Source organism: Vipera berus (assembly GCF_964194415.1).
Source record: "Vipera berus genome assembly, chromosome: 1".
In the NCBI taxonomy this organism is placed as follows: Eukaryota; Metazoa; Chordata; class Lepidosauria; order Squamata; family Viperidae; genus Vipera; species Vipera berus.
This window is the reverse complement of record NC_138202.1, coordinates 355,767,481-355,780,810: the sequence shown is the minus strand read 5'-3', so window position 1 is coordinate 355,780,810 and position 13,330 is coordinate 355,767,481. Positions and strand designations below refer to the sequence as shown.

The 13,330-nt window shown below is 47.0% G+C and overlaps 1 protein-coding gene across 1 annotated transcript in view; it reads right to left on the bottom strand.

The window, feature by feature from the left end:
- BRIP1 (BRCA1 interacting DNA helicase 1) overlaps nucleotides 1–13,330 on the bottom strand; it is a 118,359-nt gene that overhangs the window by 78,490 nt on the left and 26,539 nt on the right. Inside the window, exon 7 of the mRNA XM_081346670.1 lies at nucleotides 1,279–1,572. Coding sequence (XP_081202796.1) covers nucleotides 1,279–1,572 — 294 coding nt within the window. The remainder of the gene's footprint in view (nucleotides 1–1,278; nucleotides 1,573–13,330) is intronic.

Below are 13,330 nucleotides of genomic sequence, written 5' to 3'. Positions count from 1 at the left end.
TGACAGCCATTTATCCGAAATGGATTCCTTATTGAGCAGGGTGTTGGATTAGAAGACCTCCAAGATCCCTTCCAACTCTATTACAAGTAGTCCTTGACTTACAACAGCTTGTTTAGTGACCGTTCATAGTTACAACTGCAGTGGAAAAAGTGACCTATGACCATTTTTCACACTTGTGACCACTGCAGCATCCCCATGGTCACATGATAAAAATTCAGACGCTTGGCGACTGACTCGTATTTATGACGGTTGCAGTGTCCTGCGGTCATGTGACCCCCTTTCGCCACCTCCTGACCGGGAAAGTCAATGGGGAAGCCAGATTCGCTTAACAACCGGGTTACTAATCGAATCACGGCGGTGATTTCCTTAACAATCAGGGCAAGAAAAGTCGTAAAATGGGGCAAAACTCACTTAACAAATTTCTCACTTAGCAGCCAAAAATCCTGGGCTCAGTTGTGGCCGTGGGGTCGAGACTAGTTGTGTAGGGGTCTCCTGCTCGAGCCAGGCGGGTTGGACTAGAACAGGGCTTTTCAACCTTTTCACCCATTGTACCACTTTTAGGATACGGCAACATCCGAGGACCACCAGTCGCCTAGCAAGGTGTCAAAAACCTGATGACCCCCCCCAAAAGGAAAAAAGTGATGAAGAGCAGGTAGTCCTCAACTTACAACAGTTTGCTTAGTGACTGTTCGAAGTTACCATGGCACTGAAAAAAGTGCCCCCCCAAGCCACAGCCGAGCAAGACACCTGCCTGCCCGCCCGGCGGCGCTCTTCCTCCTGTCCGAGGTTTTCATTGTCGTGAGCATTTCTGTTGAGGATTGGCAGCAGGGGTGTTTGATTTTTATTCCTGCCCCCTCATCTGCTGGGTGGTTGCATCAGGTTTTGGTCACTTCACATGACCCTGTGACCGTCATAAACATGAATCAGTTGCCAAGCATCTGAATGTAAATCACAAGACCCTGGAGATGCTGCAACATTCCAGCTGATTGGCGCTTCTTCTGGGCTCAGAAGCGCCAGGATCAGCGCCGAGCTCCAGCTAAAGCCTGGCGCTGATCCTGATGCTTCCGCTGAGCCCTGACAGCCCTGCAGCTCCAGCCGTCTCTCGCTCAGGCTTGTGCGGTGCTGCTACCGGTTCAGCTCATTCCCCTCCCCTGCTACCACTTTCCTAGGATGGTCGCGTACCACAAGTGCCAGGTGCCAATGTACCACGGGTTGAAAAGCCCTGGACTAGAAGACCTCCACGGTCCCTTCGAGCTCTGTTATTCTGAAACCACTCACCTCTTTTCCTTCCAGCAACTCTGAGCATCTTTCATTCTTGTTGCTCCCTCGGGAGATCCGTGGATGGACGCAGGAGTACTCCCTGCTCGACAGAATGGTCATGCGAACACTCGAGTAGCGAGTCCGGTGCAGCTCCTTCACAATCTGAGCTATTTGCTTGTGAGTTCGGGTGCCGAAAAATATTTTGGGGATCGGTGACTTCCCTCCGTTCTCCTTCTTGGCCTCAGCAGCACTTTTGGTGTTTTGCTCAATGTCGGAGCAAGAACACTTAGTGCAGGGACTGGAAGGCTGTAACTACGGGGGTAAAAAAAAAATCCCATTAAAGATATTAATTTGGCAATTTCCCCACCACCACCACCTTCTAACTAAGTTCCTTTTATCGCAAAGTTTCAAAGAGGTATTAAAATTTCAATTCAATTCGTTCAATTAATCTTTTTTTTTTGTTCAGTCAGGTCCGGTTCTTGAAGACTGCTTGGACAAGTCCCTGCAGCTTTTCTCACAAGGAATTTTTTTCAGAAGTGCTTTGCCATTGCCTCCATCCTAAGGCTGGGAGAAAGTGACTGGCCCTAGCTCATCCAGTTGGCTTTCATGCTTTAAGGCGGGGCCACAACTCACCATCTCCTGGTGATTGGCTCAAAGTTCTCCAGCTGGCTTTTCAAGGCTAAGGCGGGACTAGAACTCACCGTCTCCTGGTGATTGGTCCAAGTCACCCAGCTGGCTTTCATGCCTAAGGCGGGACTAGAACTCACTGTGTCCTGGTGATTGGCCCAAAAGGCACCCAGCTGTCTTTTATGCATGAAATGGGACTAGAACTCACAGTCTCCTGGTGATTGGCCCACAGTCACCCAGTCTGCTTTCCTACATAAGGCGGGACTGGAACTCACTGTTTTCTGGTGATTGGCTCAAAATTGTCCAGCTGGCTTTCATGCCTATGGTGGGACTAGAACTCACTGTCTCCTGGTGATTGGCTCAAAGTTGTCCAGCTGGCTTTCATGGCTAAGGAGGGGCTACATCTCACCGTCTCTTGGTGACTGGCTCAAAGTCGTCCAACTAGCTTTGATGGCTAAGGAGGGACTACAACTCACCGTCTCTTTGGGATTGGCTCAAAGTCGTCCAGCTGACTTTCATAGCTAAGGTAGGACTAGAACTCCCAGTCTCCTGGGGATTGACTCAAAGCTGTCCAGCTGGCTGTCATGGCTAAGGAGGGACTAGACCTCTCAGTCTCCTGGGGACTGGCTGAAAGTCGTCCAGCTGATTTTCATGGCTAAGGTGGAACTAGAACTCACTGTCTCCTGGTGACTGGCTCAAAGTCATCCAGCCAGTCTTCCTGCCTAAGGCAGGACTAGAACTCATTTTTTTCTAGCCTTATGCGTCAACCACCACACCAAACTGGTTCTGTGATCATTACAAAAATGATACCAATCAAATAAAGATACTGTGCCATCAGATAAAGACACTGTGCCATCTGTTCTCAGTTATAACCCCTCACTTTATTTCTTTTTAATTCTGGTAAATAAAACATCACTTGGGAAAATAAATGAGTTCTCTTTTCACTGCCTAATAACTGTTGTGATTCAGGGTCAGCCTGTGGGTTCGGCAGTTGGGTCGGACGACTCAGAGGAGGAGGAGGGGGGTGTTGAAGAGCTTGCTGAGAATAATATTGAGGCTCCACAGAGCCCTCAGCCAGGCCCCTCCCACCTGGTCACAACGCAGACCCAGCTGTGTGAGCCTGACAGCGTGGATGAAGATGACCCACAGCTGGCCCTGTTCAAGGACGCCCGACGCAGGAGGCAGTCAATCAGGAGTAAACAGAGGAAGGCAATGGGGCACCTCGGAAGGAGGCAGAGAGAAGCCACGCCCTGAACTGTATAAAAGGGGAATGCGTGGGAGGGCTGGTTTGCTGAAGGCAACCGCTTGAATAGCTCCTGTTTCATGGTTCGTTTCTTGTTCTGTTTGCTTTTGAATCCATAAATTTGGCAGGCTTAGTTCCAGCCTCTTGCCTTCTTGTAAAAGGGGTTGTCCCTGCCTTTTCTGCAGGACCGGTAGCAGGCTGGTACAGAACAATAACCCACATTTTTATTGAACTGAGTAGCTGTGGGAATACAAAAATTACTTTCCTTTATCTAGCATTGTCTATTAACCTACATTTCTGACTGTCAGTGCTACATTTTAGACAGCACAAAAACCTCCAAACAAAACAGCACAAAACAGCCAATGCATCGTAAGATGCTTTTATTGCAATTTCTCAAGTCATTCTACTTAGAATCAAAAAACAGGGACGACCGAGTAGGTAACACTGAAATAAATGCAGCTAAAAGTGAATGAATATAAGAAACAAAGTTCAGAATGCAGTGAAGTTACAAAACCAGAAAAGCATCAGTTTTCAGCAACAGTTGTTTGAGACCTTCACTTCATTTTTAACAAGCAAAATTAAACTACTATAGTAGAAATAGTCCAGAGAGTTATGGCTGAAGCAGCTCAGGAAATGTTGGATAATAATGCTGAATGTGTTGAAACTAATCTAAGCACATTTTCCTAGCTATAAAAACTACTGCATGCAGAGCCCTGAACGGAGGATTACAATATAAAATATAAATGACAGATTTAGGAAATGTTAACAGTAACTTCTTCAAGTGTTGAATTTTGATTTTTGTTTGGAGAAGTCGATTAAATGCTCAATAAATTGCATCAAACTAATGTCATCCACCATGTGAAAAACCTCTGCCAATTGGCATGTATAATATTCTAATTTCTCTGTACACTGTAATCTTTCCTTTCCTTTCCTTTCCTTTGTCCCTTCCCTTCCTCCATTTCCCTTCCCTTCCTTTTTCCCTTCCTCCATTTCCCTTCTTCCTTTCCTTTTCCCCTTCCCTTCCTCCATTTCCCTTCTTCCTTTCCTTTTCCCCTTCCCTTTTTCCATTTCCTTTCCCTTCCTCCATTTCCCTACTTCCTTTCCTTTCCCCCTTCCCTTTCTCCATTTCCCTTCCCTTCCTCCATTTCCCTACTTCCTTTCCTTTCCCCCTTCCCTTTCTCCATTTCCCTTCCCTTCCTCCATTTCCCTACTTCCTTTCCTTTTCCCCTTCCCTTTCTCCATTTCCCTACTTCCTTTCCTTTTCCCCTTCCCTTTCTCCATTTCCCTTCCCTTCCTCCATTTCCCTACTTCCTTTCCTTTCCCCCTTCCCTTTCTCCATTTCCCTTCCCTTCCTCCATTTCCCTACTTCCTTTCCTTTTCCCCTTCCCTTTCTCCATTTCCCTACTTCCTTTCCTTTTCCCCTTCCCTTTCTCCATTTCCCTTCCTTTCCTTTTTCTCTTCCCTTCCTCCATTTCCCTTCCCTTCCTTTCCCCCTTTCTCCATTTTCCTTCTTCCTTTCCTTTTCCCCTTCCCTTTCTTCCTTTCCTTTCCCCCTTCCCTTTCTCCATTTCCCTTCCCTTCCTTCCCTTCCCTTCCCTTCCCCCCCTCCTGTTCCCTATCATAGCATCTGCTGGCTGGTTTTGTTAAAATATGCCTTACAATTATGGGTCCCCTGGAGGACCATCTGATCACTGAGTAACTCTTGGCTGCCATCTAGCTGCTGTTCAGATTGAGACAAGCAAGATGCAGCCATTGCAGACCTATAAGAGAACCAATAGAAGACAGAGAGAGAGCATTGGTAGCTCAGGGTTGAACTTGGTGCCCATTTAAAAAAGAAGAAAAAAAACTAGGGCTGGTTTCCATCAGTGTTTGTGTGGGGGGGGCTAAATCTAGACACTGGATGGAAAGGGCAGTCACTGCAATCCTACTGGACCAATTGGGAGTGAGCAGTTTGTTTATTTAATTTATATTCCGCCATTATTATTTTTATAAACCACTCAAGACAGCAAACATATCAAATGCTTCTTCTTCCTCCTTTTTTCCTCACCACAGCCCTGTGAGGTGAGTTGGGCTGGCCCAAGGTGACCCAACTGGGTTTCATGCCCAAGGAGGGACTAGAACTCTCAGTCTCCTGGTGATTGACCCAAAGTCACTAAGCCAGCTTTCATGTCTAAGGCGGGTCTAGAACTCTCAGTCTCCTGCTGATTGGCCCAAAGTCACCCAACTGGCTTTCAAGCTTATGACGGGTCATGAACTCTCAGTCTCCTGGTGATTGGCCCAAAGTCACTCGGCCAGCTTTCAAGTCTAAGGCGGATCTAGAACTCTCAGTCTCCTGGTGATTGGCCCAAAGTCACTTGGGCAGCTTTCATGTCTCAGGCAGGTCTAGAACTCTGAGTCTCTTGCTGAGTGGCGCAAAGTCACTCGGCCAGCTTTCATCTCTAAGGCAAGTCTAGAACTTGGTCTCCTGGTCATTGGCCCAAAGTCACCGTCAAGCCTATGATGGGTCTAGAAATCTCAGTCTCCTGGTGATTGGCCCAAAGTCACCCAACTGGCTTTCAAGCCTATGACGGGTCTAGAAATCTCAGTCTCCTGGTGATTGGCCCAAAGTCACCCAACTGGCTTTCAAGCCTATGACGGGTCTAGAAATCTCAGGCTCCTGGTGATTGGCCCCAAGTCACTCAGCCAGCTTCATGTCTAAGGCGGGTCTAGAATTCACAGACTCCCGTTTTCTAGCCTGGTGCCTTAGCCACTAGACGAAATATGAGCTAGATCAGAGGCCCCCAACCTTTTGGGCAACAGGGACCAGTTCCGTGGAGAAAGGTTTTTTCATAGACCGGAGAGTGGGTGGTTTTGTGTGCTGCCTGCATCCTGTGGATGGGGCTTTCCTTGTTTATGTGGACCGGTTGCTGGCATGCCGCAGCCCGGTACTGGTCCACGGACCGAGGGTTGGGGACCCCTGAGCTAGATAATACATGAGCTAGATGGAGGACTGCACCCAAGGATATCCATAAACAGCTCTGTTCTGAGTTGCTATGAAACGTTTTTCTTACTGACCTAGATGAAAGAACCAAAGAGATGATTATCAAATTTGCAAGTGATACAAAATGAGGAGACATCGTTTGGAAGAGAAGCAGAAGATTCCAAAATCTAGACAGACTTGAAGAGTGTGCCAAAATGAACAGGATGAAATTGCAGAGAAAGAAAAAATAATAATCTGAACATGGAAATGAAAAGCACACGTACAGGATGGAGGGAGCTGTGCCATGGCAAGTGAACAAGTGAAAAGGGTCAGAGTGTTCTAATACAGCAGCCCCCAGCTTTTCGGGCACCAGGAACCGGTTCCGTGCAGAGAGGATTTGCCATGGACTGAAGGGAGCATGGTTCTGCATGATGCCTGGGTCCCATGTTTGCATGGCCTGGTTGTTCTCATGCCACGACCCGGTTGCTGGCATGCCACGGCCTGGCGTTTGGGGACCCCTGTTCTAATAGACTGCAAGTCGAATGTAAGCGAAGAGTGTGATGAAGCTGCTAATCAAGATCACGTGAAGCGTTAATACCACTTTGGTAAGTGGTATGGCCACACTGTGGTAAGGCCACACTTGGAATCCTGCATCCAGTTTTGGTCACCACGATGTAAAAAAGATGTTGAGACTCTAGAAAGAGTGCAGAAAAGAGCAACAAAGATGATCAGGGGACTGGAGGCTAAAACATACAAGGAACGGGTGCTGGAATTGGGTATGTCTAGTTTAATGAAGAGAAGGACGAGGGGGGACAGGACAGCAGTCTACCAGTATCTCAGGGGCTGTCACAAAGAAGAGGGAGTCAAGCTGTTCTCCAACGCGCCTGAAGGCAGGACAAGAAGCAACGGATGGAAACTAACCAAGGAGAGAAGCAACGAGGAATTAAGGAGAAACTTCCTGACTGTGAGAACAATTAACCAGTGGAACAACCTGCCTCCAGAAGCGGTGAATGCTCCAACACTAGAAGTCTTTAAGAAGAGACTGGACAGTCATTTGTCTGAAATGGTATAGAGTTTCCTGCCTGAGCAGGGGGTCGGACTAGATGACCTCCAAGGTCCCTTCCATCATCATCATCATCATCATCATCATCATCATCGACACAGTCCTTTCAGCAGTCCCAAGAAGACTCCACACCCATTTGCACCACTCAGGTGACCCTGAGGACACAGGTAAGCCTCCAGGTGACATCAAGGACTCTTTAAAAGAATGCAAATAACCAGCTATCTGCAAGGAGTATAAAAATCCTTCCATTCCTCAGCGTCCAGTCAGAGCTGAAGAAGCTTCTTGGATGAGAAGCGAAACATCTTCAAAGAAAAACAAGGAAGTCCAGTTGCCTCCTGAAAAAGCACCTTTGGGACAACCCTGACCTGGATGACCGAGACTCCCCACAAGACATTCAGTGACCCAAAGAGATGCTGGGTCCTTGGCTGAACGTCATAAAGCAGAAGACGGGACAGCCGTCAGTCAGACCTGCTTTCATTTCGATTCCTGCCCTGAGCCGCTGGTTGATCTCCAGGTCTAAAAGCTTCCTTCCGCCTCCGAGATTCTAGCGTTCACTCTGATCTGAGATCCTTCCATGGCCAATAATAATAATAATAATAATAACAGAGACAATGACAGCCAGGCCACATCACCTTCCCAGCATAAAAATAAAATAAAAATGTCACACTGACACGGAGAAGCAGACAGACACAGTACTCCTGTCCAAATCCCCCCTCCCTCCATCCTCTTGTGATCAGTAAGATTATCCTCCCCCACCCCACCCCTCCCCAACCCCCACCCCCAGGTAAGCAAATGCTAAGTCACCCGGCGCGTTACGCTACAGTAGTCGGGATCAACTATCTCCTCGCCTGGGCTCTATGGAGAAGAGGGCTCCAGTTACCCTTCGTCCCCACTCGAGCGTGTCTGGCGTTAAAAATTACAATGCAAGGGGAAAACGGCCGTCAATGCAACCCCTTCAGGAGCTGCCAGCCAGCGGGATAAAAGGCCGGCTGCCGTGCCAAAGAAACGGGGGCGTCCGCGTGGATCAAGTTACCGGCCGGGCTGGAATCGCTACATTCCTCTCTCGGGTCGCCAGGAACGGCGGGTTTCATTATGTCGCCCTGCCACATTAAACAGAGGCTTCCAAATAGCCGCTCTTTCTCGATATTGATATAATTACTTATTCACCCCCCCACACCCCCCAAGGATAAAAGGGAGACTGATGAATGGGGCCCTTGTCCGCCGGCGAGCAGGAAACAGCTGACGCGGGGTGTCTGTTACATACCTACCCTGCTCTCTTGGCCTCGGCTCGGTAGTCGGACAGAAAAACTGGAACTCAAACTGTGCCGCGTGATATTACAGTCGACACTTGCTGGTTTGGGTTTTGTTGTTGGTTGGGTTTTTTCGTTTTGTTTTTGTTTTTTCTTTTCTTTCAGAAAAGAGGGAGGAAAGATATCGCTAGGCGCGCGGGGGCCCCGAACACGAGCGCACAAAACTAGGGAAAAGCGCCTGCTGATGGAACGGTTGGTAGGGGGTGTTTGACCCAAACACCTAGAAAAAGGGGGACTGGTCAGGAACCCGGTCTATGGGGCAGACGGTTTCAGGAAATACGGGTAGTCCTCGACTTACAACAGTTCCTTTAGTGACGGTTCAGAGTTACAGAGGCACTGGGGAAAGTGACTTCACGGTGATGACCTTTGCAGCATCCCCCTGGTGCTGTCATCAAAATTCAGACGCTGGACCACTGCTTCGTAGGTCGCGGTTCCGATAGATGAGACCAGTAAAAAGCTTCCTTAAAGAAGATATTTATTTGGCTACATAATAGCGGCACGGTCAAAAGTGAACCCAAGACTGAAATACCCCACTACCACCACCACCAAGGTTACAAAGTTACAAGTGAAATTTCCCACCCCTGTCATAAATCACATTCCCCAATTAACTACTTGCACGGGCTGTCTGACGAAAGATGCAACCCGCCAGAATGTGGCTAGCAATGACCTTGGTTCCCACAGAACAATGTATTGTTATGGCTAAGATAAAACACTCATCTCCCTCCTCCCTAGTCTGTGGCAACAGAAAACGAAGGGAAGATGGCTTCAGCTAATTTCGTTGCAGAGTTGACATCATATTTATGACCCGTTGTGGTGTCCCAAGGCCATCTGATCCCCTTTTACGAAGTTCTGACAAGCAAAGTCAAGGGGGAAGTCAGATTCACTTAACAACCGGGTTACCAACTTTAGCAACTCCAGGGATTCACTTAACAACTGTGGCAAGAAAGGTCGTAGAATGGAGCAAAGCTCACTTAACAACAGAAATTTTGGGTCTGGACCGAGATGCCCTACGCACAGTCACCCATGCGCTCGTGACCTCCCGGCTAGACTACTGCAATGCTTTCTACATGGGGCTGCCCTTGTGGACCACTCGGAGGCTTCAACTGGTGCAGAATGCAGCCACGCGAGTTGTTATGGGAGTTTCCCGATACTCCCGTGTAACACCTCTTCTCCGTGAGCTGCATTGGCTTCTGGTTGCCCTCCGGGTGAAATTCAAGGTGCTGGTAATGACCTATAAAGCTCTAAATGGCTTGGGTCCGGATTATCTAAGGGAACACCTGCTGCCGGCATCAACCTCCCATTGTCCTGTGCGCTCCCACAGGGAGGGCCTTCTCAGGGTACCACCGGTTAAGGAATGCCGGCGGGTTATTCCCAGGGGAAGGGTGTTCTCTGTGGGCGCGCCGGCCCTATGGAACCAACTTCCCACGGAACTCAGGACTGCCCCCGACCTTCGCTCATTTCGCCGGGACTTGAAAACCTGGTTCTTCAAGCTGTTTGGCCCAGACTGAGGGGTTTTAACTAATTTAATTTAATTGGGTTTTAGTTAACTTCAGGGACTGTAATTTAATCATAGTTTTTAACTGTTTTAATTTTTGTATGCTATGTATTTTAATTCTCCCTGTAAACCGCCCTGAGTCCTATGGGAATAGGGCGGTATATAAATTTAAATAATAAATAAATAAATAATAAGTTGAGGACAACCTGGCATGGACGAATAGGGAAGCGGGAAGGACATCAGCCTGGCAACCAAATATAGGTTTGTTTGTTTGTTTATTCGCATCAGAAGCATCACAATTAAAATAAGGCATACTGTGTGATGTAAAATTTAAAATGTAAAATATAAGATTAAAATATAAAATATAAAATATAAGATTAAAATATGTACAAGTTAAACAGATCCTGCCCAGAAGCTAGCAATGTTAATTGTGTTCTATCGTGCTGTGATGAGGTTCTCGAGTGTACATTGATCGGGACACAAAAGGCAGGTATAGATAGGTGTTGTTGTTTGCATGTTACCACAATTAAGGATGAAACTTTGGCAGATATGGCCTCTGCATTTCAACTTGGCTTTAAATTAAGGGGGGGAGGTGTTACTTCCAAGTAGGAAAGATGGAGAAATGAAGCTTCTTTGATTCAGCTGCAGACTGTAGGAGCCTGAAGCCTTGTCAAGGACACCAGAACAGGTGTGGATTTGAAGGAGACGGTTCCCATAAAAAATGAACTTGTTTATATGGATTATGTAAGACATTGGGGTTTGGCTGGGAAAACTATTGTTTAAGCTTATGAACTGGTGTTGGAACCTCAGAGTTAGTTTTGTTTCAACATAACCAAGCAATGTATTCAATAAACAGTAAGATTTTTGGAAGCGGAACAAACCTGGAGTTTTATTTGGATTCTCGAGCTGGGTGTTGACACCCTGCCTAAAATCACAGAATAACCCTAAACCAGGGGTAGGCAACCTTGGCTCTTTTATGACTTGTTGACTTCAACTCGCAGAATCCCTGAGTCAGCATGGCTGGCTCAGGAATTCTGCGAGTTGAAGTCCATGAGTCATAAAAGAGCCAAGGTTGCCTAACCCCTGCCCTAAACGGATCAACTATCCCAATTTACCAGACGGATCAATTATCTATGTCTGGCAATTTCCTAAGGAAGAAGCCACAGTGTTACCTGAAAAAGATTTCATGTGTAATTACTGATATTATCTCGGGAAGCTGGGAAAGTTGCATGCCCCAAAACAGAGGAAGCCTATGTTAATGTTGTGATTTTTTTTCCTCCTAAACAGAAGAGTGCTTTATTACAAGATCGTTAGGTACTTGCTTTCCAAGAAAGAGACCCTGAACAAGGGACAAGCAAAAGGTTTTTTTTAGAGAGGTTGAGAGGAAGATAGGAAGAATATTGACTTGTCTGAGCTGTGGTGATGGAGAAGGCTCCTGCACATTCCTTGGAAAGCAAAGGGGACTAACAAGCAAGTCCTGGAGCGCCTAATATCAGATATTTTACTGGAAGGAAAAAAAATCACGCAGCTGTGTCTCACTTATTTTGACCATGTCATGTGGGGAAATTCACCGGAGAAAGCAATTATGTTGGGAAGAGTTTGTGGGAAAAGGAAACGAGGCCGCCAAACGACTGGATCTCGTGCGCCCCCGAGGCAAACACTCCAACAAGCACACTTGCACACTTCTAAAACAAAGGAGAGATCTCTCTGCCTGTCTGTCAATCATCTCCTGGATCTGTCTATCTATCAATTCGTCTGTCTGTCTGTCTCTGATTCATTCTATCTATCTATCTATCTATCTATCTATCTATCTATCTATCTATCTATCATCTCCTGGATCTATCTGTCTGTCTATGAATTCATCTGTCTGCCTATCCTATCCTATCCTATCTTATCCTATCCTATCCTATCCTATCCTATCCTATCCTATCCTATCCCATCCATCCATCCATCCATCCATCCATCCATCCATCCATCCGACAATTCACACCACACCTGATGATGTTAGCTAGTTGGGTAATGAAATGTCTCCAAGAAAACAATCAAGCTCAGACAGCACTAAAGATCCCTCCTCCTGAGCTACAAATATTCTCCTTTATTGAGACAATTTTTTCTCCAAGTCCCCAAGATACATATTATGGGGAAACAAAACTGGTTCGCCTAGAGTGCCAGGTGTGCGAAATCTCACACAAACACACATGGCTGAGATCCCGAAGTGGCCTGATTGAAAAATCTTCCTTTAAAAAAAAAAAAGAAAAAAAAAAAGACTTGGCTTCTTGATTAAGCAGCACAAAGCATCTGTTTATTATCCCCTGGCAGTAACCAGCAGATGAACCCAATTCAATATTTATCGAGAGCTTCACAGATCACGGCGAACCAAGCAAACATTTTAATTAAGCTGGGACTCCCTTCAAAGGCTTCATTCAGAACATCAATCAACAGCAGCCCAGCATCAGATGTGGGTCAGGTGGCAGAAGGTAATACAAACCCACAATTCCTTCATCGCGCCGGCGGTGAGCTTGCTCGCCTCGAAAGCCAGGGCTTTCGATTGTCGTAGGCTGCCATTCTCCGGGAATGTGTAACTGAAATCCCTCGGCTCTCTTTTGTGCTGTTGGTAAGCAATATGTTCAGCCACACACACAGGCGCATTAAGCTAGATGCTTGTCACAGCTGTTTCTTGATACCCCGAGTGTTTGTTTCACGCTTCTCCGTTTACTATTTACTTCCCTGCCTTGGGTACATCGGGATTCCTTCCTTCGTGCAACCGCCCCCTTGTTCCTTGGAGAGAAAAGATTACAAGCACATTCGCACTTGGGTGGGATTAATTAACAGGGGTTTGACCTGAATCTTTTGTTGCCTTCTGTTGACAGGGACAATTCTACCAGTAGCAGAGAATATTTGTAGCTCAGGGTTGGAACTGTGAGGTCCTTGGTGCTCTCTGGGCTTGGGGTTTTGTTTTGTTTTGTTTTGTTTTAAAAAAAGATGTTTCATGACCCAACTAGGTTACATCATCAGTGCTAGAAGGGAATAGGATTTGAAGAGTGGAGGAAGAGGAGGAGGAGGAGGACCGTGGGGTCCTTGGTGCTCTCTGAGTTTGCTGGTTTTCTTGCAGATGTTTCATGACCCAACTAGGTTACATCATCAGTGCTAGAAGGGAGGAGGAGGAGGAGGAGGAGGAGGAGGAGGAGGGAGGAGGACGACGACTGTGGGGTCCTTGGTGCTCTCTGAGCTTGGTTGTTTTTTTTGCAGACGTTTCATGACCCAACTAGGTAACATCATTGGTGCTAGAAGGGAGGAGGAGGAGGAGGAGGAGGAGGAGGAGGAGGAGGAAGAGGAGGACGACGACTGTGGGGTCCTTGGTGCTCTCTGAGCT